General features: G+C 43.6%; 1 protein-coding gene across 1 annotated transcript in view; it reads right to left on the bottom strand.

Moving 5' to 3' along the window:
- Positions 1-1,393: 1,393 nt before the first annotated feature.
- Positions 1,394-23,772, bottom strand: part of STPG4 (sperm-tail PG-rich repeat containing 4) — a 40,940-nt gene continuing 18,561 nt past the window's right edge. The window contains 3 exon segments of the mRNA XM_065890824.1: positions 1,394-1,413; positions 1,416-1,515; positions 4,150-4,254. Of these exon segments, the coding sequence (XP_065746896.1) occupies positions 1,394-1,413; positions 1,416-1,515; positions 4,150-4,254 (225 nt within the window).

The raw sequence follows: 23,772 nt of genomic DNA, 5'->3' as shown, positions 1-23,772 counted from the left end.
CTTCCACGAATGTGAGACGTGGATAAACCCAGGGAGATGATGACCTCTTCCTTGCGCCCAACGCCTGCTATATAATGGTGTTTATATGACTAGAGAAGAGAGCTGGGGTTTTCTTTTAATATAATAAAACATAGGGATTTATGTTAGGTTTTCTTCTTCTTTCTTTTAGTTAAAAAGATTCCTTCCTATTATTGATTAATGACTCTAGTCTGCCCATTCTTCATGAGACCCTGGCTGTCCAGCGTAGGGTCTGTCTGGCTGGAGCTCCCAGAGCAGGACTGACTACTTGGCCTGTGGTCTGGGTGTTACCCAAGCCCCCTCCCGCTCCCATCTGCACCCTCCACTCTAGTTGGGCCAGGCTCCCTCTGTTCCCCTCCAGCAAATGTTTCTTCCTGCTTTTCGCCCAAATGGGGTTCTTTGCCCTCCATCTTCCTCCCTCTCCTCTCTGCCTATCTCGGCCTCCTGGTCCCTTGGGTACCAGCCAAGCTGCCTCCTGCACCCAGCCGTCCTTCCCCGCTCGGGCCGTGCTGCCCTGTCCCTGCTCTGAGCGCCTGTTATGGCCTTTGTTGTCAGAATTTGCTCCTCCACACGCGGGGCGTGGTGGTCTCGCAGTTTCCCGAGACTAGGGCCTGTCTTGCTGGTGGAGCTGCCGTCCACATGACGGCCACCCCTGAGCTGTACACACAAGGTGACCGGAAGGAGGCTCTTGGCATGGGTTCCAAAGCCTCCCTCAAGCCAGGAACTATTCCAAACTACCTTTCTGGCCTCGTCTCCCCTCCAACCCTCCCTAAACTCGGTCACATGCCTTGTTCATCTTTGTTTCAACCTCCACTCCCTAACCCCAGCACAGCACCTGACACAGAGCAGATCCTCAAAATATTTCTGTTGACCTGAAACCACAAATGCTCCTCGGGTTGAATCAATATTGTTCTCTTCAGGGAGTTGAGAAAGAGAAAGAACCATCTGTTGGGATCCCGTCAAGCTCGGGTTGGCCTTGGCTGAATGCCGACCCCCCGAGAAAGTCTCCATGAGTCTGTGAGGCGTGTTAACCCCAGTGCAGTGGAGACCCAGCTAGAGAGCCCAAGGTCACACAGAGCCCACCTGACATATCAGGGCCCATCCAGGTGCTGTGAGAGCAGCCCAGGGGCACAGCCTCTGGGGATACACCCTCTGACAACACACAGAGGGAACATATAACTGATTGTTCAAACCAGGAAACTTCTGCACGTGAACTGGACATTTTGCTGGGACTCTTCCAGATAAGCGGGCTGGGTGGTCCCCACAGGCCATCGATTATGGTCTGTGGTCAAACCCTCCTAAAGAAGAGACAAAATAGAGTCTTCTAAACATAAGAACTTACTAAAACTCAAAGTCGCTTAGGGCCAAGATGGGTTTATTTTAAAAGCCAATTGTGTTGTTGAAGAAAAGGCTGTGTTCTCGGCCCATTTTGGCTATGGTCCGGGGCTGCTTGGGGAATTGTGCTGAAGATGTGTACGCTCCTGGGCCTGGCGTTTTCTGAAAACACAACAGAAAACAGGGAGTGATGAGATAGTGACACCAGAACCTGAAGCCTCCTGAGCCTGGCTGTGCGCTCAGACGTGGCTGGCAACTCCCCACGGAGGGAGGTGAGGGCCACAGTGGCCGGGGCTGGGGCCTGTGCACCCTGGAATTAGAGCCTGTCCTAGGGGCTGAGACCTGATCCTGTCCACGGCTCTCCCCAAGGCTGCAGAGGTGCTGAGAGAAGAGAGGACAAGCAAGTGACAGCCCAGGGGAGGCGGGCTCACATCCCACCCTCGCCTCAAGGCACGCTTTCTCCAGGGCACCCCCTGTCCCTGGGGATGCCAGCGTCTCCCCCCCACCCCCCGCCCTCTGCCCTCAATGACCTCAGTCTAGTGGTAAAGGGTTGGAGAGGATGGATTCTGAACCTGGGTGGTTGACCTCAAAAGCCCAAACTCGTGTGTTTCCATCGTTTTCCCCAGTGTAATAAGAGTAAGGTGCTTCACTACCAGGGGCTGTGGACCTCGGGCTCAGAGGGATGTATTCTCAAGGGACTGACGAGTTCTAATTTTGAAAAGCCATGTTTTCATTTTGATGAAATTCTTGAAAAATTATTTAGCCAATTATTTAAAGAAAGCTTCTCTTCTATAGTGATAAGACATAAATGAATGTCATTCTCATAGACGAAGACTTTGATTTCTGAAGTCAGTGTTGCCCATGCTGAGGTGCACCCACATATTCTTGAACGCCCCAATATTTTATCTTGGAGACACACTGGTGTCTCTGGGTATCGTTAAGGGAAGGGTTTTAATGTCAGACGGGGCTGGGTTTGAGTCCTAGTCCCACCACCAATGGCTCAATATGACCCTGGGCCACGTGCTTCCCACGCCTCACCCAGCAAGTGAGGTTTTGAGGTTCACTGAGGGGCCCCGAAAGACAGACAGCACCACCAGGCTGGCAGCAATACTGCTCCACACGCTAGCCACCACCGCTATTATTATCCCCTATCATCACCTACTTGTCATTGCCATCCTTCCTTGCAGTTTGTTATCTCTTCAGGAAACAGTGAGAGTGGAAACAGGATTACTAGAGCGTCAGCCCAGAGTGGATGAGATCAGCTGCCTGCAGACGCTGCTTTAGACAGGATGTTTTCCTTGCCAAAAGCAGGGGAGCAGCCTGGAAATCTAATCAACTCCTGGCCAGACGTCAAAGGAAGCCGAAGCCTTTATTAGTGCTCTTAATGAGGAAGCAGCATGCGTGTGGAGTCCTGGAAGGCCAGTCCCCAAACAGGAGGTTCGTGGGCCTGGGCCTCGCAAGGCCACCCCTCAGGAGGCTACTGGGTGTGGTTCTCAGACCTTGAGAACATCCGGCTCCGGCCCCCAGCCCTGATTCCACTGTCACCAAGCAAATTTCTGATTGTCGTTGGCTTCCTTCCGAGTTTCCTACAAGGGGAGACGCTCCACAGAGCAGCGGCCCCAGACACCAGCCCCCTTGCCGGACACTTGTAAATGAATACCACACCTTGCGGCTTCTCCATCAGTCTCCCTGGAGTTTGGTTAGCATGGCTCCAACTTCCTGAGGAGCTGTGAGCTCTGACAAAAATCTGTGTTTCGGTCATGATAATGCCGCTAGGGTGTGAGGACCCGCTGAAGGGGATCCACTAGCCTCCTGCTGTTGGTGTGTTTTTAATACTATTGGTGGGGCCTCCCCAGTATTCCTCCAGAGAAAGACCACACCGCTGCCACACTGTAGCACCGCAGCTGGCAGCTCTGCAGCGAGATGGCCTGGGACAACCCAGGGGGTGCTGGGGGAGGTGACCTGCAGGCAGCTGTCTCCTGCCCACCGCCCCAGCTCCTCCCACCCTCCTTGTTCGCCCCCTACCCCGGGGTGGTGCCGTTTTCTTATGAGCAGAATTCGTGTTTCTGTCTTCCTAACCGTGTCCAATAAGGCTACAAACCACCGAGTTTGGGGGACTTTCAGACTGAGGTGCTGGCTAGGAACAACAAGGCCAGGGGAATTCAAACTTTTAGCATCAAACGAACAACAGCCCTAGCCACTTTCATAAGCTCCATGTTATGCTTTTGCCATCTTTCTTGGTCTTCTCTAGGCCTCAGAGGCTCTCGCACACTCCCAGAATCCACCTTCTTTGTGTATCTCCATGAACTTGAGCCTCTTCCCTGTCTGTCCCGAGTCTTTGGGGGCAGGATGATGGCTCAGGCCTTAATGGTCCCCTTTGGTTCAATCATAATGTTTCTGCTGTGACTTTTTGTTCCCAGAAGACACATACACAAAGAATGGCAGTTCTGGATGGGCAGGGGCAGCCTGTGCCCACTGCTGGCTTCAATTTGCTAAAGGAGTTTCCCCCCAGAGCATCCAGGACATAACACCGATGGCTAATTACTGCGCTGGCTGTTCGCAACTGGACCCATAATTCAGCCACGGCCTTCAGGTCTGGAGTCACTCTGAGCCTGAAGCTGGCCGAGGGCTTGCCGAGGAAGCTCTATGCCCTTTGCTGCCTTGATAAGCAATTTTAGTGTATATATACTAGAATTGTATATAACTCTGCTACCCCCATCCGACACCCAATGCCCACTCCCCACCCACCCACCAGCCACAAAACCTACAATCACATCTGTCTTTTAAGATACTTACTGAACAGGCAGGCAAGAATCGAGGTACTTTGGATTGAAAACAGGAAGTAACAGAACTTACTGAAGGTATTTTCAAGTTATAATGACCTGGTCCTGGGCCTTGATGCTGTAGAAAAGAAAATTTTTTTAAGTGTTTCATAAATAGTGATATCAGATATATTTTGATGCTATATTTGCCTTTTATGAATAAGCATATGAATCAGTGTGACAGGGTAGAAAAATCCCTGGATTGGGGCTCGGAAGATCTTATTAAGGTGTGCCCTGGCACGAGCCACTGTGAATGGGAACAATACCTGCTTTACCTGCCTCATGGATGACTGTGAAGACTGGAGTTAGGTGACTTGTGAAAGTCTCCCCTGCCCCTGCCTGGATGCCCTCTTCTCTCCCAGGCCCCCTGCCCACCCCTGCGGGCCTCACTCCATTCTTGTCCCTCTGTTGACGGTGACTTGCTGCTCTGAGCTGTTAGCTTTATAAAACCTGCTTATTCTTTCATATAAATGCAGTATATGTTCTCTTAGTCCAAAAAAAAAAAAAAGTATTCACAGCAATTCACTGACCTAAGTATTGATACAATGCTATGAGGTTAACAGAAATGCATGAACACAATTTTAAAAAGACAAACACATCAAAAGAAAAGTTAGCAAAAGGCAATTCACAAAGAGGAAATGCAGTGAGGAAACTGGGGGCTGGGGCGGGCTTTAAGGTCATTAATAGCCAAATAAGGTGTAATTAAAACAAAGAGATACTTTTGTGGGGGCCAGGAAAGATAGAGAGGGAGGGAGGGAGGAAGAAAGGGAGGGAGGGAGGAAGGAAGAGAGGGAAGGAGGAAGGGAGGGAGGGAGGGAGGAAAGGAGGGAGGAAAACTTTATCCACAGCGTGGACATTCCTATATGACTTTGGTGGAAGTATTAATTTGATTAGCCTTTCTGAAGCACACAATTTGGCAAGCTATGAAACAGCTTAAAAACAGATATACCTATCCAAAGGGAGAGAAAGAAGAAAGGAGTCTGGTTACAAGATTGCTGCGGGAACCCAGAAGACAGATGATGAGTCCTGAGCCCAGGTATGGCAGGAAAATGAACACAGCCCAAACAGCACCGTAGATAACATAGACAAAATGTTAACCTTTCTTTATTTTCTAGCAATTCACTTCTTTTCCTCTCCCATTTTCAAATACCTGTGCTATTTGACAGAGAAGAGTCTTTCTGGAATGATGTCTTGGATCTGTTTCTAAACAACACAGGAACTAGGGGAAGTGGGTGGGGTATGGACTGGCCAGGAGCTGGTCACTTTCAAATGGGTACATGGGGGTTCTGTCTCTGTGGTATATATTTTTAAACTTTCTACAGTACAAAGTTAAAGACAATATATATTTATCATTTTGACCCATCAATTCCATTTTTAGGAATTCTTCCTAAGAAAACAATTGAGAATGTGTGCAAATATTTGGCCACAGAGACATTCACTATAACATTGTTTCTAAAAGACGTGTGCCTGGTTAAATAAATTGTGATTCTTCCATCCAGCCATCCAGGTTGATGAATTTTTAGGGACATAAACACTATTCCCAAATATTGTTAACAATGCAAGCTTTAAACAGTGTGCCTAAAAAAACTGGAAATGGAATGGTCACTGACAGTAGTTTTCTCCAGGTGGTGCCATGTTGAGTAAAAAGAAACTTTTTTTTTTTTTTTGCATATTGGCAATTTCTAATTTTTCTATGATGGACTTAAGTACTCTTGAAATATGAAAAAAATTATACCTAATGTATAGATAAATGAATATGGAAATTGGGTAAGTGAAAAAGGGGGTAGGGAAAGAAAGAAAATGAGCAGTAAGGTTAGAACAGAAATGTTCCTGTAAGATCCTGTAACATATGAGGCTGAGCCACAAGGTAGCTCAATGGCTTTGGCTGAACAAGCACCAACTGCAGCCCCTTCTCAGGATTTAAGAGCAAGGCTTTCAAAACCCTGCTCTCCTTTGGGTGGTACAGCAGCATATAATTAGGGCTGCCATTCTCAATTATCCACCACGCATGAAGTCTGTTATTATCAGCCAAGCACAAATCTGATAATCAAGGGATGCGCCTCATCATTTTACAATTCGTGGCAGAGAGATGAAAATAGCAGTGTTTTCAACCTGACGCATCCATGGGACAAAGATCGCTGTCAGGGCAAGGCTCTCCGTACGACGTGACCAACCTCTGCACTCCCACTGGAGAAGTCCAAGCCACGATAAGAACAGAGGCATAGAAAGGCGGGGAAATCTGGACAGGAACGGTTTGCACAAAGTCCCTTTGGTTTGGCCGTAAGAAATGTAAGCTCTCAAGCCAAAGTGGTAGCTGGGGCCAAAGATGCTGCTGAGGGTGCTACCACTGACTCTACGCCTACGACAGCCTAGCTGTCTGCGGGATGGCTAAGAAATGCTGTGACCTGCACCCTTTCCCCCCAGGCCTCATGTGGCTTTCACTTCTAAGCTTCCAAGTCATGAGCTGCTTGGGAGGCCAGGTGCCAGGCCTGGCGAAGCCCTGATGTGTGCCTATGCCATCCAGCAGCCTCCCTGCATGTGCCTGGTCATATGAATCAAAGCGCCTGAGACTTAGGGCAGAAAGAAATTACTAAATGCTATTTGCCCCCCATGCGTTACATGGGATCTTTTAAGTGGGGAACATTAAGGAAGTGGATATGGGCCCAAGTTCATATTCCAGAAGCCACAGGAATCCTGCTCTAAGTGAGAAGTAATGGTCAGGCCAGGGCCCTGCAATGGGCGGGAAGCAGCTCCAGCAGAGTCCCCGATTCTGCCCTAACCGAGGATGGCAAGTGGGCAGAGCTGAAAGGAGGGAAGGGGACTTGGTCCAGGATGCCTCTGAATGTGTGTTGAGAAATGGACCTGGTTCAACGAGAGGGGTGTTTAAAACAAGGAGAACAGGGAGGGGTAACATAGGGATAGGAGATTAAGAGGTACAAACTATTATGTATAAAATAAGCTACAAGGATATATTGTACCACACAGGGAATATGACCAATATTTTATAATAACTACCCTTTAAAAATTGTAAATCACTATATTGTACATCTGTAACTTATATAATATTGTACATCAACTATATATCGATTTAAAAAAAAAAAAGAAGGACATTTAACTGTGTCCTACTCCTCCCTGAAGTTGGGGATTCTGCTCTCTGGTTTGCTGGCAATCTCTGAGCATGATCCAGAACTGTGGACCACATTACGTACGATGTGTGGGTGAAGGGTGGCACCCAGGTTCATCAAGCAGTACTAAGCACCTCTTGCACAAATTGGATGGACCATTTCTTAAACCTTCCTATCATCAGGGCCATGCTTTGGCAACTCTGGGTTTCCCAAACTAAACTTTTCAAAGACCATTGACATCTGGTGCCAAGGGAGAACAGAATTATCACCTTCCTAGAATCCCAGAAACTGCTGCCAAAAGAAACGACAGGAACCTTTTATAGCTCCCATTCCTCGATTCGGGGCATGATTACATCTCAACCCTCCTGGTAAGATGATCATATCTTTCTCTTGCCTTTGAAAAAGTCTTATCTAATTGAGTTTCTACTTGAGGACAATCTTAACCTTAAGGGATTACACAGTATTTTATGTATGACAGTACTTGATGATGAATAAAATACTATCATGGACCTAGAGGAGTTTATGGTCCAGTGAGGGACACAGGCAAACAGAAACACCAAAAAAGAAGAAATGAAGATGTGAGGAGCTAGCATGGTGCTGAGTGAGGGCAGAGCTAGCTGCATGGCTTCAAGATTCCAAACCAGGCCCTTGGTGTACCTGGCCTGTGCTACGTCAGTTTGATTTCAGTGGGATGTTACAAAGAGCTGGAGTTTTCCACTTACTGCAAAGGACTCGGAATGCATGGGTCTCACTCATTTTTCTGGAGTGCTCCCGGGACCGTGTCGTACCATGAAGACATACCATAGCCTCCACCTTGGTCTTCTTGACCAATTTGGTTCCAACCCCTAATGTGCAATAATGCTTAGTACCGTTGTAGGCCTTTGGTAAAAGCCTTGCCACCCCCTCACCTGCCACTGAACACACTCCTCCTCCAGGGCTGAGAGGATGGAATTGGCTTATCTACACAACACCGCTCAGGAACTGAGAGGTGCCAGGTGCCTCTGAAAGACTGTGTGAGAGTAGATGAAATTACCCCACGATTTTGTGTATTGAATTATGTTCTCCCAAATCCATAAATCCTATGAGTTTTTGGTGTGTTGAATTATGTTGAGTGTTGAATGGTGTTCCCCCCAAATTCTTAAGACCTGTGGATTTGGAATTCCCAGTACCTCACAATGTGACCTTACTTGGAAATGAGGTCACTCCAGATGTAGTAAGTTAAGATGAGGTCATTAGGATAGGCCCTAATCCAATATGAATGGTATCCTTTAAAAGGGGGGAATTTTGGGCACAGAGACACACAGACGGGGAAAACATCATGTGAAAATGAAGGCAGAGATCTACAAACCAAGGAATGCCAAAGATGGCCAGGAGACCACAGGAAGCTATGAGAGCAGCATGGAACTGACTTTCCCTCACTCGAAAGGAACCGAAACTGCTGGCACCTTGATCTTGAACTTCTAGCCTCTAGAACAGAGACAATACATTTCTGTTGTTTAAGCCACCTCAGTCTATAGTCCTTTATTATGGCAGCCCTAGCAAATGAATACATAAGTGTTCAGTTCATTCAAACAATATACAATGTTCCAGACACTGTGCTGGGAGTTGGGAATACAGTGGTATATGATTGTCTCCCAATCTCTGTTCTCCTAATTCCTTAGTATTAGGACAATTTAAAACTGGGCACATGTCCACCCAGAATAAAGACTGAATTTCCCAGCCTCCCTTGCAGCTAGGTGTGGCCACATAGCTAATTTCTGGCCAATAGGATGGAGGTAGAACAGGTGTATGCAAATTCTAAGGAGCATCCTAAAGGAGGGGGCAGCTCATCCATCGTCCCTGCCCTCCTGCCTGCTCGCTGGTCCCATGTTCTCAGCTCTCTGGGACCATGGGTTTGGAAGCAATGCTTAGCAGAGCAGCACACAGAAATCTGATGCTGCAGAATTACCACACCAGCCCTAAACTGCCTACTGCAGGTACTTTATATAAGAGAGAAATAAGTTCCTATCTTGTTTCTAATATTGTTACCTGTGGGCTCTGTTAGTGGCAGCAGAACTCAGTCTTAATTGACAAGGTAGGCATGTTTCCGACTCTCATGGGGTTTACATTCCAGTACGGAATGTCTACCTTACAAAAATATGATGAATGTGTGGAGTATCACACAGAGGACATATATGGTGCCATGAGAGCATGTAAGAGGGTACACTGACCTGGCCTGAGGGGCCTGAGAAGCTCTTTAAAGAAGTACATTTGAGCTAAGACCAAAAGAACAAGGAGGAGGAGGAGTTTGCAGGGCAAAAAGGCTGGAGGAAGGGTCTGTGTAATAAGAAGTAATGGGGGGCTTCCGTGGTGGCGCAGTGGTTGAGAGTCCGCCTGCCGATAAAGGGGACACGGGTTCGTGCCCCAGTCTGGGAAGATCCCACATGCCGTGGAGCGGCTGGGCCCGTGAGCCATGGCCGCTGAGCCTGCGTGTCCGGAGCCTGTGCTCCGCAACGGGAGAGGCCACAACAGTGAGAGGCCCGCTTACCGCAAAAAAAAAAAAAAAAAAAAAAAGGATTAGGGAACATCAAAAGGGGCAGGGCCTCAGGGCAAGCCTGAAAGGAGGATATTGTTTATTCTAACCCTGTTGGGACAAATTCACAGCATCAGAGGAATAAAATAAAAAGTGCATAGGCTCCTGTCCCTAACCCTTCAGGGCTAGGGACCTGAAATTCAACTTGCTTGTGACAGTTACCACTTTGTTGTTTTTTCACATGCGTATTAACACTAAGAATGGTTTTACGATTTAACTGCAGATGTAAACTGTCAAATATAACCTGTGTATGTCCAATCTACGAGTCCTCAGTTTCCTGAAGTCTTCTCGTTTGCAGGCAGGTGTGCCGGTCATCCAGGGCACCTCTCCAGCCTGGTCTGAAGCAGACTCAGTCTCCACCACTGCCCACGCGAGCTCCCAAGGACCTTCTGCACGGCCAGAGGGCTACCCCATCCCTGCCACCATCTCTAGCTCCCAGCCTTCATTCACATACCCTCTCATTTGATGCTCACAACAGCCCCGTGGAGGAAATGCTATTACCTCCACTTAACAGACAAATAAGCGAGGCTCAGTAGGGTTAGAAACAAATGACTTAGCAGCTGCAGAAGCCAGAACCAGTGACTGACCTTGCTTCTCAGCGCTGGGAGGTATCAGTACTTAGTTCTACGCTATTTTCCTTTAAAATCATAAAGCTAAAGGGAACCTAGAAAGAGCACACAGTCCGTCCCTACTGATCCTAGGCACAAACAACTTTCAACGAATCATACTTGAAAAGAGAAAAGGTCAGAGATAAAATGTATGGCCCCAAATGTCTATATATACACATGTAAAACATAAGAAATATGCAACATAAACTGAAATTACTAGACGTGGTGGTAAAAATTATCTCCCCCAAATTTGGTGTGGTGGATGGGTGTGATAGCTGGACCACACTGCCCAAAATAAAACAGATGCCCCAGCAAGGAGGGTGGAACCCTGTGCGGTGGTGGGCAAAGAGAGGAGCTAGAGCTACCTCTGTGGGAATTCAGGAGGAGGCATGTGGCAGGGCGCATCCAACTTGGGAAATTCTAGAATTCTGTAACTATCGGTCTACAGGTTCAGTGAAAGGAGACATGCCTGCTGGTGGGTGGGGTAGCAACAAACCTGGCAGGGGCCAAAAGTTATTCACATTTGAAATTAAGAATCGATGATACCTCTGAAGCTCCGTACATCTTAAAAACCCTAGTACATCTGTAGTTATATTTGAAAGGTTATATCTTTCCAAAAACGTTACCTAAAAGCGAATTCATCTTTGAGGAGACTGACACTGGGACCTGTTTTACTCATCTAAACTTTCAGATTCCTTTCAGTCAGACGTCCATTTGGCTTTTTTTCAATGTGACCATGTTTACTAATTACTTTTCTGCTCCTCACAGAATTTTAAACTAGCAGCTTAGTTTTTAATTGAAGTAATTCCTTAAATGCAGAAATAACTGAAATGATTCAGCGTTCTTTCATAACGCTAGTTTTAATGCAGGGAGTATGCCATGGATCTGCTATCCCCTTTTCAAACTTCTATCAAATGTGACTAAAACAGATAAATCACATAACGCTCATTTGTGTCTGTATGGACTATTCCCTGTTTATCTGATCATTTCCTTTTTTTTTTTTTTTTTTTGCAGTACACGGGCCTCTCACTGTTGTGGCCTCTCCCGTTGAGGAGCACAGGCTCCGGACACTCAGGCTCAGCATCCATGGTTCACAGGCCCAGACGCTCCACGGCATGTGGGATCTTCCTGGACCGGGGCACGAATCCGTGTCCCCTGCATCGGCAGGTGGACTCTCAACCGCTGCACCGCCAGGGAAGCCCCTTTCCTTATTTTTTATAGGCTTGTCTGGTTTTAAGAAATACAGAAACATCTTGAAACACTTCTAATATCAAATAAAAGAAACCCATTTTTTCATTTGACATTGTAAGGTTTTATTCCTACTGTCGGAAAAAATGTGTGTGTCTCATTTTTTCACTTTATGTACAACTGTGAGAAGTAATCACTGAAAAGAACCTGCTCAGCGAATCATTGTTGGAAGCTCCAAATCATATGAATGACTGAGTCCTAATTAAATAGTAGTAATGGCACTATTTTTATTAGAGTAACAAATATTTTTATGTTGACCATTTCCATGGCTCTTTTCTTCAAACTATCATTTTTCTGACTCTTAAAAATTATATTTTGAAAAATTATAAAAGCAATGCAAAAGAGAGAAAGGAAGCAAACAACCACCCTTAATCATAACACCTCAGCATAGAAACTAAAAGCATTTTGGTGCATTTCCTGTTTTTTCATACACATAATTTTTTTACATTATTTTAATCATGAGAGACATACCAATATGTATCTTGCATTTTTTCACTATGCATTAGATCATAAATATTTTTGGTACTATTTTATAAATTTTAACAATAATTGTTTTAATAGCTGTAAAATATTCCTTTGTGTAGATATGTAATATTCTTTTTTTTTTTTTTTTTTAACGGTACGCGGGCCTCTCACTGTTGTGGCCTCTCCCGTTGTGGAGCACAGGCTCCGGACATGCAGGCTCAGCGGTCATGGCTCACGGGCCCAGCCACTCCGCGGCATGTGGGATCTTCCCGGACCAGGGCACGAACCCGTGTCCCCTACAACGGCAGGCGGACTCTCAACCACTGCGCCACCAGGGAAGCCCATGTAATATTCTTTTTAAATTATATCCTTCTCCTGAATACAAGATTGTTGCTATTGTTATCTTGCTATTATAAATAATCCCTTGATGATATTCTTTGTATAGATTAATATTACTGTATATAAATTATTACTTTATGAGGGTTTTCACACAATGGAATTAGTGGGCTAACAGAAACAGTTTTAATAGCTCAATACATACTCCCACCAGCAAGAGACAAGAAAAGCACTGATGTTATGGTCCAAGTAGATATTGGGGAAAAAAGATTTAGAAAGACAAAAATCTTCCTCACTCCTCCTTACTTTAATGGGAGTATTAAATAAAGTTATCAGTGTCCCCTATATGTTCAAAGAAGTTGTGCAGAATATCTGCTATCCTTAATGCCTGAATTTTGAAATGCATTCAGGAGGGAACAAAATTCATGCAATTTTTTTGTAGGTCAAGAGATTAATTTGAGTCATTTATAAAAGCTAAAATTAAAGGGAGGAATGAGGGGAGGAGAAACCAAAAATGACAAGTTTTACTTTGTCCACTTTGCTTGGATAAGAATGACTGGGGGGCTTCCCTGGTGGCGCAGTGGTTGAGAGTCCGCCTGCCAATGCAGGGGACACGGGTTCGTGCCCCGGTCCGGGAGGATCCCACATGCCACAGAGTGGCTGCGCCCATGAGCCATGGCCGCTGAGCCTGCGCGTCCGGAGCCTGTGCTCCGCAACGGGAGAGGCCACAACAGTGAGAGGGCTGTGTACCACAAAGATAAAAAAAAAAAAAGAATGACTGGGATTTGTTGCAGTTTGTTTTTCTACTCTTTAAAAAAAATCCTGCTATGAGGGAACTGTGCCTTTGGGTCTGGGGATTTGAGGGCCTTGGTCATTATTATCAAAGTGCTAAAAGGGAATGGTGGCTGGTAGAATTTTCCAATACAATTCTTTTCTGTGGGTAAAAAAGGGCCCTTTTTACTTTTGGTAGAACATATCTTCTGGTGTCTATCCCAAAATGCTCACATAAACACTCTTCACAGTCTTTCCTATGGACAAAACAATTATGCCGATCTATAATCAATTATTATTATTTCAACAATAACTGAAATAGCCAATAAGTATGCAACCTTACATTGGTAATCTGAAGATCAGAAACCATCTTTCAACCAGACAAATCCCTTCCCAACTGCTGCTCCTGAGAGCCACCGACACGTTGGGACAAAGTGTAATTCATCAATGGAATCCTTGACATAAACAAGAAGGCTGCATTTTTTTAACAAGTGATAATGGCTCATCCACATGGAGGGGCCTTCAGGCACATAAGACCCTAGAGGATTTTCAAATTCCAAGTTACTGTACTTTTTACAACTAAAAAATGGTGTAGTAATCTGCCATGCCTTCACATGGTCATCCACTCATTTTTTTGATAGGCTGCTCCTGGAGATTCTAGGCATAAATGATTAACACATTTCAATGAGCTAATTTTCACAGATGATGGAAAGAAAGAAGGAAGAGATACACACCTGTATGTATCCATCTTTTATAACCTGCCTCATTCCCTAAAGGGTTTAAAGTGACTTGGTGAATGTCTATAGGTTGTCGTACTCTATTGCACCTGATCTACAGGTCAGATTTCTGGTGATCGTAGGTTTCGTGTATACCAACGGTGAGGCAACCTGTCCTAAATCAACAGGGCTCAAGTGACACTGTGACCTTACACAAAATGCATTTCAGAAGAATTAAAGAGTGACAAGTTGGTTAAAAAAACCCAAAATGCCAAAAAAAAACCCAAAAAATATTAAAGCGACATCATGTCTGTGGAGGGAATTTTTTAAGTGGTGGAAACGATACATAGAAAAGGAATGGAAAATTGGAAATTTGGAAAAGGAAAGGATACATAGGTTTCATTCATTCATTCAACACAGTTTTGGAGCACTGTCCTAGGTGCTGGGGGCATTGAATAAGACAGCCCCTTCTTTCAAGGATCTTGCATTCCAGAAGGTGATTACAAACTCTCTAATTTGATGACATAAACATTTTACATTTTAGGGACTTCCCTGGCAGTCCACTAGTTAAGACTTCGCCTTCCAATGCAGGAGGTGTGGGTTCCATCCCTGGTCAGGGAGCTAAGATGCCACATGCCTCGCAGCCAAAAAACCAAAACAAAGAACAGAAGAAATGTTGTAACAAATTCAATGAAGACTTTAAAAATGGTCCATATCAAAAAAACTTTAAAAAAAAAATTTTACATTTTAAACTTCTGTACATAAAAAAACAAAAAGTAAAAGGCAAAAATCCCTGAAAAACTTCCACAAATAGAACTGCTAATGTCTCTTCACTATAGAGTTTATACAAATCAACAAAAAATAATGTTAAAGCTCCACCCAATAGATAGCTGGGTAAAGAATGTGGCCAGAAAGTATGCAAGAAGGGCCACAAGGAACTGGCTAACAAATAATTAGAATGTGTAGCCTCTGATCCTACAGATTAAAATAATAAGATATCATTCTTTTACCATCAAATTAACAACGATAAACAAGATTTATAAAAATTTTGTGAAATAGGCACTCTTTTTTTTTTTTTGGCCGAGCTCTATGGCACACGAGATCTTAGTTCCCCTGCATTGGGAGCACAGCGTCTCAACCACTGGACCACCAGGGAAGTCCCGGTACTCTCTTTTGTTAATCTATCTATCTATCTATCTATCTATTTATTTTTGGCTGCATTGGGTCTTCATTGCTGTAAGCGGGCTTTTCTCTAGTTGTGGAGAGCAGGGGCTACTCTGTTGCAGTGCACAGGCTTCTCATTGTGGTGGCTTCTCTTGTTGAGAAGCACGGGATCTAGGCACGCGGGCTTCAGTAGTTGTGGCATGCAGGCTCAGTAGTTGTGGCTCGCGGGCTCTAGAGTACAGGCTCAGTAGTTGTGACACACGGGCTTAGCTGCTCCACAGCATGTGGAAGCTTCCCGGACCAGGGTTTGAACCCACATACCCTGCACTGGCATGCAGATTCTTAACCACTGTGCCACCTGGGAAGTCCCCCAGTACTCTCTTGATTGCCGGTGGAGATATATAAATTAATATACTACTTTTTTAAACAGATCAAGAACGTGTATATAATCTCTACTCTAGTAAATCCTATTTGTGATGATCTATAAAAAATGATTCCCAAGTTTAGAAAAGACTTTATGCGTTGTCTTATCATAGCATTAGTCTTTTGATCTATGTATTCAGCACCATTGTCCTTGCATAACAAAGCTGTGAATGTAGACAGAATTTGTCATAGCACAAAAGAATTCTCCAAAGAGCTGACCACTGATAAAATTATATCCTATTCAAATATCCCTCCCTGCTTAACACTAGCATCCACCACCGCAGACAGGTGAGGTTCTTTGTGAGTCAGTTTCTCTCCCTCATTAAATATTCAACAACACACTGCAAATAAAATGCAAATCCACTTCACATGAAAATGGAAATTTTACCAAAAAATGCAAGATTTTGTGAAGTTGATGTAAGTAATGAAGTGCCTAAATCACAGGAACAGTTTTTGATTGACCAGTGAGGGTCCAGCAAAGTTAGATCAGTTAAAAAGAAAGAAAAGCTGGACAAGGATTGTGACATTATTGGCACTTCAGTAAAGAATGATTTACAATATCAAAGAAGACACCCTTGGGAAAACTGATGAACCTTCAAATATTTTTTTCTAAAATTTGTACTTTATGATTTCATTAGAATGTCAAATATGAAATGAAGGATGTCACTATACTATCATAAAATATTGTCAGAAAAAATTAAAATCAACACAATTTCCTTTTTTAATATGATTTAGTACATAGTTGCAGTTATATTTTCATGATTTTTAGTTTAACTTTTTTAAATTGAAGTATGATTTATTTACAATGTTGTGTTAATTTCTGCTGTACAGCAAAGTGATTCAGTTATATATACATATATACATTCTTTTAAAAATTCTTTTCCATTATGGTTTATCACAGGATATTGAATATAGTTCCCTGTGCTCTACAGTAGGACCTTGTTGTTTATCCATTTTATATATATAATAGTTTGCATCTGCTAACCCCAAACTCTCAATCCATCCTGCCCCCACCGCCCCCCTCCTTGGCAACCACAAGCCTGTTCTCTATGTCTGTGAGTCTGTTTCTGTTTCATAGATAGGTTCATTTAGTTTAACTCTTTTTCAGTAAAGTTCAATAAATTTATTGATTACTCTGATATTTTGATTCCATTTAAAGTAGGTTCACCTTAATAGGTCTTTTTTGTGGGTTAAGTTATACTTAGATAATGAAGACTCCTGTATAAGGAATAATTGAAAACGAGGTTAATCATCAACAGGAGAATGGGTGAATAAATTGAGATGTGGGGCTTCCCTGGTGGCGCAGTGGTTAAGAATCTGCCTGCCAGTGCAGGGGACACGGGTTCGAGCCCTGGTCCAGGAAGATCCCACATGCCTCGGAGCAACTAAGCCCGTGCACCACAACTACTGAGCCTGCGCTCTGGAACCCGTGAGCCACAACTACTGAAGCCCATGCACCTAAAGCCCATGCTCCCCAACAAGAGAAGCCACTGCAATGAGAAACCCGTGCACTGCAACAAAGAGTAACTAACCCCCGCTCACTGCAACCAGAGAAAGGATGTGCGCAGCAACGAAGACGCAACGCAGCCAGAAATAAATAAATAAATAGATTTTTAAAATAAATAAATTGAGATGTGATAACTTGATTATTTACCCAGTAAAAAGAAAGTTTAACAGGATTTCTACTAACATGAAAGTGGAACATACACTAATTGAAAAAAAGGATATACAATTGTAGTGTAGCATAACCACAAGTATGTTTTTAAAACTGCACAGAAAAAACGGGAGAAAATTACTTAACATTATTGGTTGCTTATGAGTAATAGGAAATTTTAAAAATATAATTTTCTGTATTTTCCAAATTTTATTCACTCATTTTTATTCTAACTTAAATTTTTAAATATATTTTTACTTAAATTTTAAGATATTTTATTCAATTTATAGATAAAAATCGTTTTAAAAATCAACTGGAACCAAAAGCCTTATAATGAAAAACAGAAGTCTTTGGTCTCATCCCTCTCCAATTTCATTCCCTAATGGGTTTTGTTTTTAAGAGTGTATAACATGCAGCACCGGATGGTGAACACAGTTCGTTCACAGAAATGATACCATTCTGATTCTTGTAGGCAACTAGCACTCTTAGAAACATCTTTTCCACATATGTCTTAGGCACACATGTCTGAGCAGGCTCTAGAGAGCCTAAGACAACTATTTTTAACTCTTAGTTGTTCTTCTGGAAGTTATTTCCTTATCACTAAACAACATGTTCATATTGTTATTCTTTAACTTATATTTTAGAAATTATCTCTTGGTGACATCCTGGAATAAATGAAGATATGGCTGTCTTGCTCTATCCACTATTTCTCTCTCCCCATCCACTCAAAATAGCATTTTAAATCACTAACCAATGTTTACTAAATAAATATTATTCCTTGCAGAGTCAAGTTATATAATATGATTTCTTGTCTTGCACCGTTTTTTGTTTTACCTGGAGTGAATTAGTGCCTTGTTTTTTCACTTGCACACTTTGCTATACATACTTTCTTAAATTTTCCCATCACATCAGCTGTTCTTTTTTTTTTTTTTTTGGGTACAGGGGCCTCTCACTGTTGTGGCCTCTCCCGTTGCGGAGCACAGGCTCCGGACGCGCAGGCTCAGCAGCCATGGCTCACGGGCCTAGCCGCTCTGCGGCATGTGGGATCTTCCCAGACCGGGGCACGAACCCGTGTCCCCTGTATCGGCAGGCGGACTCTCAACCACTGCGCCACCAGGGAAGCCCCAACATCAGCTGTTCTTGAGTCCCTTTTTCCTTAGAAACATTCCTTCTGGAGTTCTTTTGTTTCTTTCTCAAATGTGGATTGGTTTCTCTCTCAGCCTGCTGTACAGTGGTCCAACTGGGACATCTTTTAACTACTTTCCCAAATTGGATCCACTTTCTCCTGGATCCCATCCCTTACTCTTTCTGGATTACTCCTTTGTTTTGCTGTATTTTATCACCAATGGCATCTTTAAAAAGGGTATCTTGGAGGTAATTCTTATGAAGTTTTACATGTTGAAAATGTCCTTTAGGAATTTAGGATTAAAATATATACACTACAAAATAGATATATAAAATAGATAACCAATAAGAACCTACTGTATATCACAGAAAACTATACTCAATATCTTGTAATAACCTACAGTGGAAAAGAATCTGAAAAAGAATAAATATGTATATATATGTGTGTAGGTATAACTAAATCACTTTGCTGTACACCTGAAACTAATACAACATAGTAAATAAACTATACTTCAATAAAAAATTTTTTAGGGCTTCCCTGGTGGCGCAGTGGTTAAGAATCCGCCTGCCAATGCAGGGGACACGGGTTTGAGCCCTGGTCCAGGAAGATCCCACGTGTGGCGGAGCAACTAAACCCATGCGCCACAACTACTGAGCCTGCGCTCTAGAGCCCGCGAGCCACAACTACTGAAGCCCACGTGCCTAGATCCTGTGCTCCGCAACAAGAGAAGCCACCTCATTGAGAAGCCCGCGCACCACAACGAAGAGTAGCCCCCATTCCCTGCAACTAGAGAAAGCCCACGAGCAGCAACGGAGACCCAACGCATCCAAAAAATTAAATAAATAAATAAAGTTATTAAAATAAAAAGTTAAAAAAAGAAAAGAAAAGCCAGTGTAGCAAGGCTCCCAGCAGGAGCCTAAGCTGCAGCCCTCCATCGTAAGGATCTTCGATGATCAAGGCCCAGTAGGCGGGCTGGCATGTGGGCCTCGCAGGAGAGAGAACTCATCCCACTGCAAATGGGGTCAAGCAGGCCAACCCGGCCCCATGAATAAGCCTCAGTCATCAGTGGGGAGTCGTGACTCCAGAGACGGTACAATGTCTGCCACTTGGATTTGACCCCAGATCAGCTCTACACATCTAAAGACATTAAGCAAGTCACTTGGTCAAGCTCACTCACGGGGCTGCTCAGGTTCTGAGTCACCATAGACTGGGTCTAAGTCCTGGCTCTACCTTGGGCCACTGACTTCCATTTCCTAACCTATCAAAGAGAGATGATAAATAGCACCCTCCCCACGTTGCAGTAAGGATGAAATGATATGGGGTATGTCAGTCACTGAGCACTGTGCCTGGCACCAGAAAACCAATGAATGATGGTCACCACCATCATCAAAACTGACCCCAACAGAATCGTTAAGTTTCTTCTAGTTCTAAGAGTCCTTGACAGCTCTATGACTATGACGTTACTAACTAGAACAAGGAAACTGAATGATAAAAGTGATCAAATCAGTTTCCAGATAAAGGCCTAAGGATTAATGCATTTATCTCCGGAAGGTCTGGGGTGATGTTCTCCTAGCAAGCATCATTTCTTCACCACACTCACACTGCGTGCCACCATCTCCCACCGTTGGGATCAAAGCCATTTGCTCTGTGCGGTTTACAAGTTTGTGGATCTAACAAACCCGCAAGTCTGCTCCGGGAGTGTGTGTTTAGGACAGAAATGAATCACATCCCCGAGCTATTTCTTTGTCTTGGAACATTTTCCATGAAAGTATTCTTTTCATTTGGTTGAAGGACAGGATGCTCCAAATTGTGAATCACTTTTATTTATAAAATGGGATGAATGAGGTGACATCAATGAAAACGGCAGAATAAGGATATCCGAAAAACTTCTCCTCCGTAAAGCAACGAGAACAAAGGCAAAAGCTGTCAGAATCAACTGCTTTGTGCTATTTCACAAACCAGGCTGCTCATCCTTCAGGATGCCTAACCTGAACTAAAACCAAATTAATTTTAACTGAGTCTGTTTACTAGCAGTAAATAAATCATTACTAACTCATGGCATTCATTTAACGTATGCATTTCAAAGGAAATACAGTATCAGCCAGTGGCGGGGGGGAAGAAAACTTATGTCTTGAGTACTTGCTGCCAAAGCGAACTGAACACGTGCATTTATCTCCATTCCTCTCCGATCAAATAAAAAAGGCACAACTATCTCCCCCCAGACATATATACCTGTACACACACACACACACACAACCAAGCGAAGAGACAACAGCCAACAGAGATCATGTGTTTGGGGAAGATGTGAAACGGTGTGGAGGAGTGGTCCCTGAGGTAGCAGAGTGGAGAATGCTAAAGCCCAGTGTGTGGAGAGGGCCTGCTGATGAGAAGCAGGCTGATGTGCTCCACAGAATCCAAGAAAAGCTCAGAAATTTCAGGCTTTAGACACCTGTGAGGTGGAGGTGAGGGTAAGGCTGAAAGCAGGAAGACTGCCTGAGTGTCTTTTCCCCAGGTCCCTACCTACCTACTCCCAGCAGTCAGGTAGCTACCCTTTCCTCATCCCTGTAGGAGATGGAGGTTTTCGTTTCCAGGGAGACTGAGCCAGAGATCTGGACCCAGGAGCCCCAGGCACTGTTAGGACAGGGGCTTTTACTGAAAACAGGAATTAAGAGAACTTCTAGACATACAGATGGCCAACAGGCATATGAAAAGATGTTCAGCATAGCTGCAAATCAAAACTACAATGAGGTATCACCTCACACTGGTAGGAATGACCATGATCAAAAAGTCTACAAATAGGGCTTCCCTGGTGGCACAGTGGTTGGGAGTCTGCCTGCTAATGCAGGGGACATGGGTTAGAGCCTGGTCTGGGAGGATCCCACATGCCGCGGAGCAACTGGGCCCACGAGCCACAATTACTGAGCCTACGCGTCTGGAGCCTGTGCTCTGCAACAGGAGAGGCCACGACAGTGAGAGGCCCACGCACCACGATGAAGAGTGGCCCCCGCTTGCCACAACGAGAGAAAGCCCTCGCACAGAAACGAAGACCAACACAGCCATAAATAAATAAATAAATAAATTTTTTTTAAAGTCTGCAAATAATAAATGCTGGAGAGGATGTGGAGAAAAGGGAATCCTCCTACACCGTTGGTAGGAATGTAAATTGGTGCAGCCACTATGGAGAACAGTATGGAGGTTCCTTAAAAAACTAAAAATAGAGTTACCATACCATCCAGCAACCTCATCTCTGAGCACATACCTGGAAAACATGAAAACTAATTTGAAAAGATACATGCACCCCAATTTTCATAGCAGCACTATTTACAACAGGCAAACATGGAGACAACTCAAATGCCCATCAACAGATGAACGGACAAAGTAGATGTGGTATGTATATATACAATGGAATATTACTCAGCCATAAAAAAGAATGAAATATTGCCATGTGCAGCAACATGGATGGACCTAGAGATTATCATACTAAGTGAAGTCAGAAAGAGAAAGACAAATACCATACGATATCACTCACATGTAGAATCTAAACAATAATGCAAGGGAATCTATATACAAAACAGGAATAGACACAGAAAACAAACTCATGGTTACCAAAGGTGGAGGGGAGTATGGGATTAATAGATATAAACTACTACACATAAAACAGATAAGCAACAAGTATTTACTGTATAGCGCAGGGACTATATGCAATATCTTGTAATAGCCTGTAACTGAAAATAATCTGATATATATATATATATATATATATATATATATATAAAACAGAACCACTTTGCTGTATACCTGAAACTAACAAAATATTGTAAATCAATTTAAAAAGAGAGAGAGAACTTCTGCACAACGAATGGTGAGACACCACCACCCCAACACAGCCCGTTCCCCCACTCAATAACCAGAACACGGGCAACCAGCTTATAGTCTAGGCAGGAGGCTGAGGAGTCATTCTGAAGCAACTGACAAGTTCAAAAGAGAAAGCCTAACAGATACAAACATTTATGAGCTACAGAGAGGAAAAGCCAGTCCTCATCTTATCAGTCTACTGTGAAATCCACCTGGAAATAATCCCCACCTGTATTAGTTTCCTGTGGCTGCTATAACAAATTACCAGAAATTTGGTGGCTCAAAACAACTGAATTTTACTCTCTCATAGTCCTAGAGGCCAGAAGTCCCAAATCAATTTCACTGAGCTAAAATCAAGGTGTTGAGAGGTCTGTGGTCCCTCTGAAGGCTATTAGAATCCATTCCCTTCCTCTTCCAGCTTCTGGTGGTGCCGTCTTCCTTGGCTTTTGGCCGCATCACTCAAATCTCCACCTCCCTGGTCACATTGCTTTCTCCTCCTTTCTTAAATTTCCCTCTGCCTCCGTTTTATAAGGACATTTGTGATTGCATTTAGGGCCCACTGGATAATCCGGGATAATTTTTCCATCTTAAGATCCCTAACATACTCACATCTGCAAAGTTTTTGCCAACTGGTAACATTTATAGGTTCTGGGCACTAGGACATGGGCACATCTTTGTGGTCTATTATTTAGCCCACCACACCACCCACATACAGAAGGTTTTCAATTAGCTTTTTAGTCTCTCACACTTAAGTATTAGTGAAATAAAAATTTTTTCACCTTTATTGGATATCTGAATTTCTTATTTTATGAATTGTCTATTCACTGCCTTCATCCGTTTTACTTTTCTATTGGTGTTTTTCCTATAAATCATCAAGAGAATTTCAGATAAGGCCATTAACCATTTATCTGCCATGTATGTTGAAAATACTTTTCCTAAATCACATTTGCCTATTAATAACTTTGTTTACAGTTTGTTCCCTGATGTACAAAAAATTCAAAATGCTATGTAATCAAATCTAAGACTTCTTTTCCTTTGCAATTCATCCACTGCTGTTATCTCAGAAATCAGCCTTATCCTAAAATTAGATATATGCTAATATATTTTCTCCTGGTTTTATAGTCTCAAAAGTATTTAATTCGGGCTTCCCTGGTGGCGCAGTGGTTGAGAGTCCGCCTGCCGATGCAGGGGACACGGGTTCGTGCCCAGGTCTGGGAAGATCCCACATGCCGCGGAGCAGCTGGGCCCATGAGCCATGGCCGCTGAGCCTGCGCGTCCGGAGCCTGGGCTCCGCAACAGGAGAGGCCACAACAGTGAGAGGCCCGCGTACCGCAAAAAAAAAAGTATTTAATTCTTTAATCAATATGGAATTTATTATAATATGTGGTTTGAAGAGTCTAATATTTACAAGTTAATTAATCAATTGCCTGGCACAAAATAGCTCTTCCTTTCCCTACTGATTTGTCATACCATCTTTATCAAATATAAAAATTTTACATATTCTAGAGTCTGTTTTTGAGCTCTGTTCAGTTGT

The sequence above is a fragment of the Phocoena phocoena genome, chromosome 14 (genome assembly GCF_963924675.1).
Source record: "Phocoena phocoena chromosome 14, mPhoPho1.1, whole genome shotgun sequence".
NCBI classification, from domain to species: Eukaryota; Metazoa; Chordata; class Mammalia; order Artiodactyla; family Phocoenidae; genus Phocoena; species Phocoena phocoena.
The sequence above is the reverse complement of the archived record's forward strand: the minus strand, read 5'-3'. Positions and strand labels throughout refer to the sequence as shown.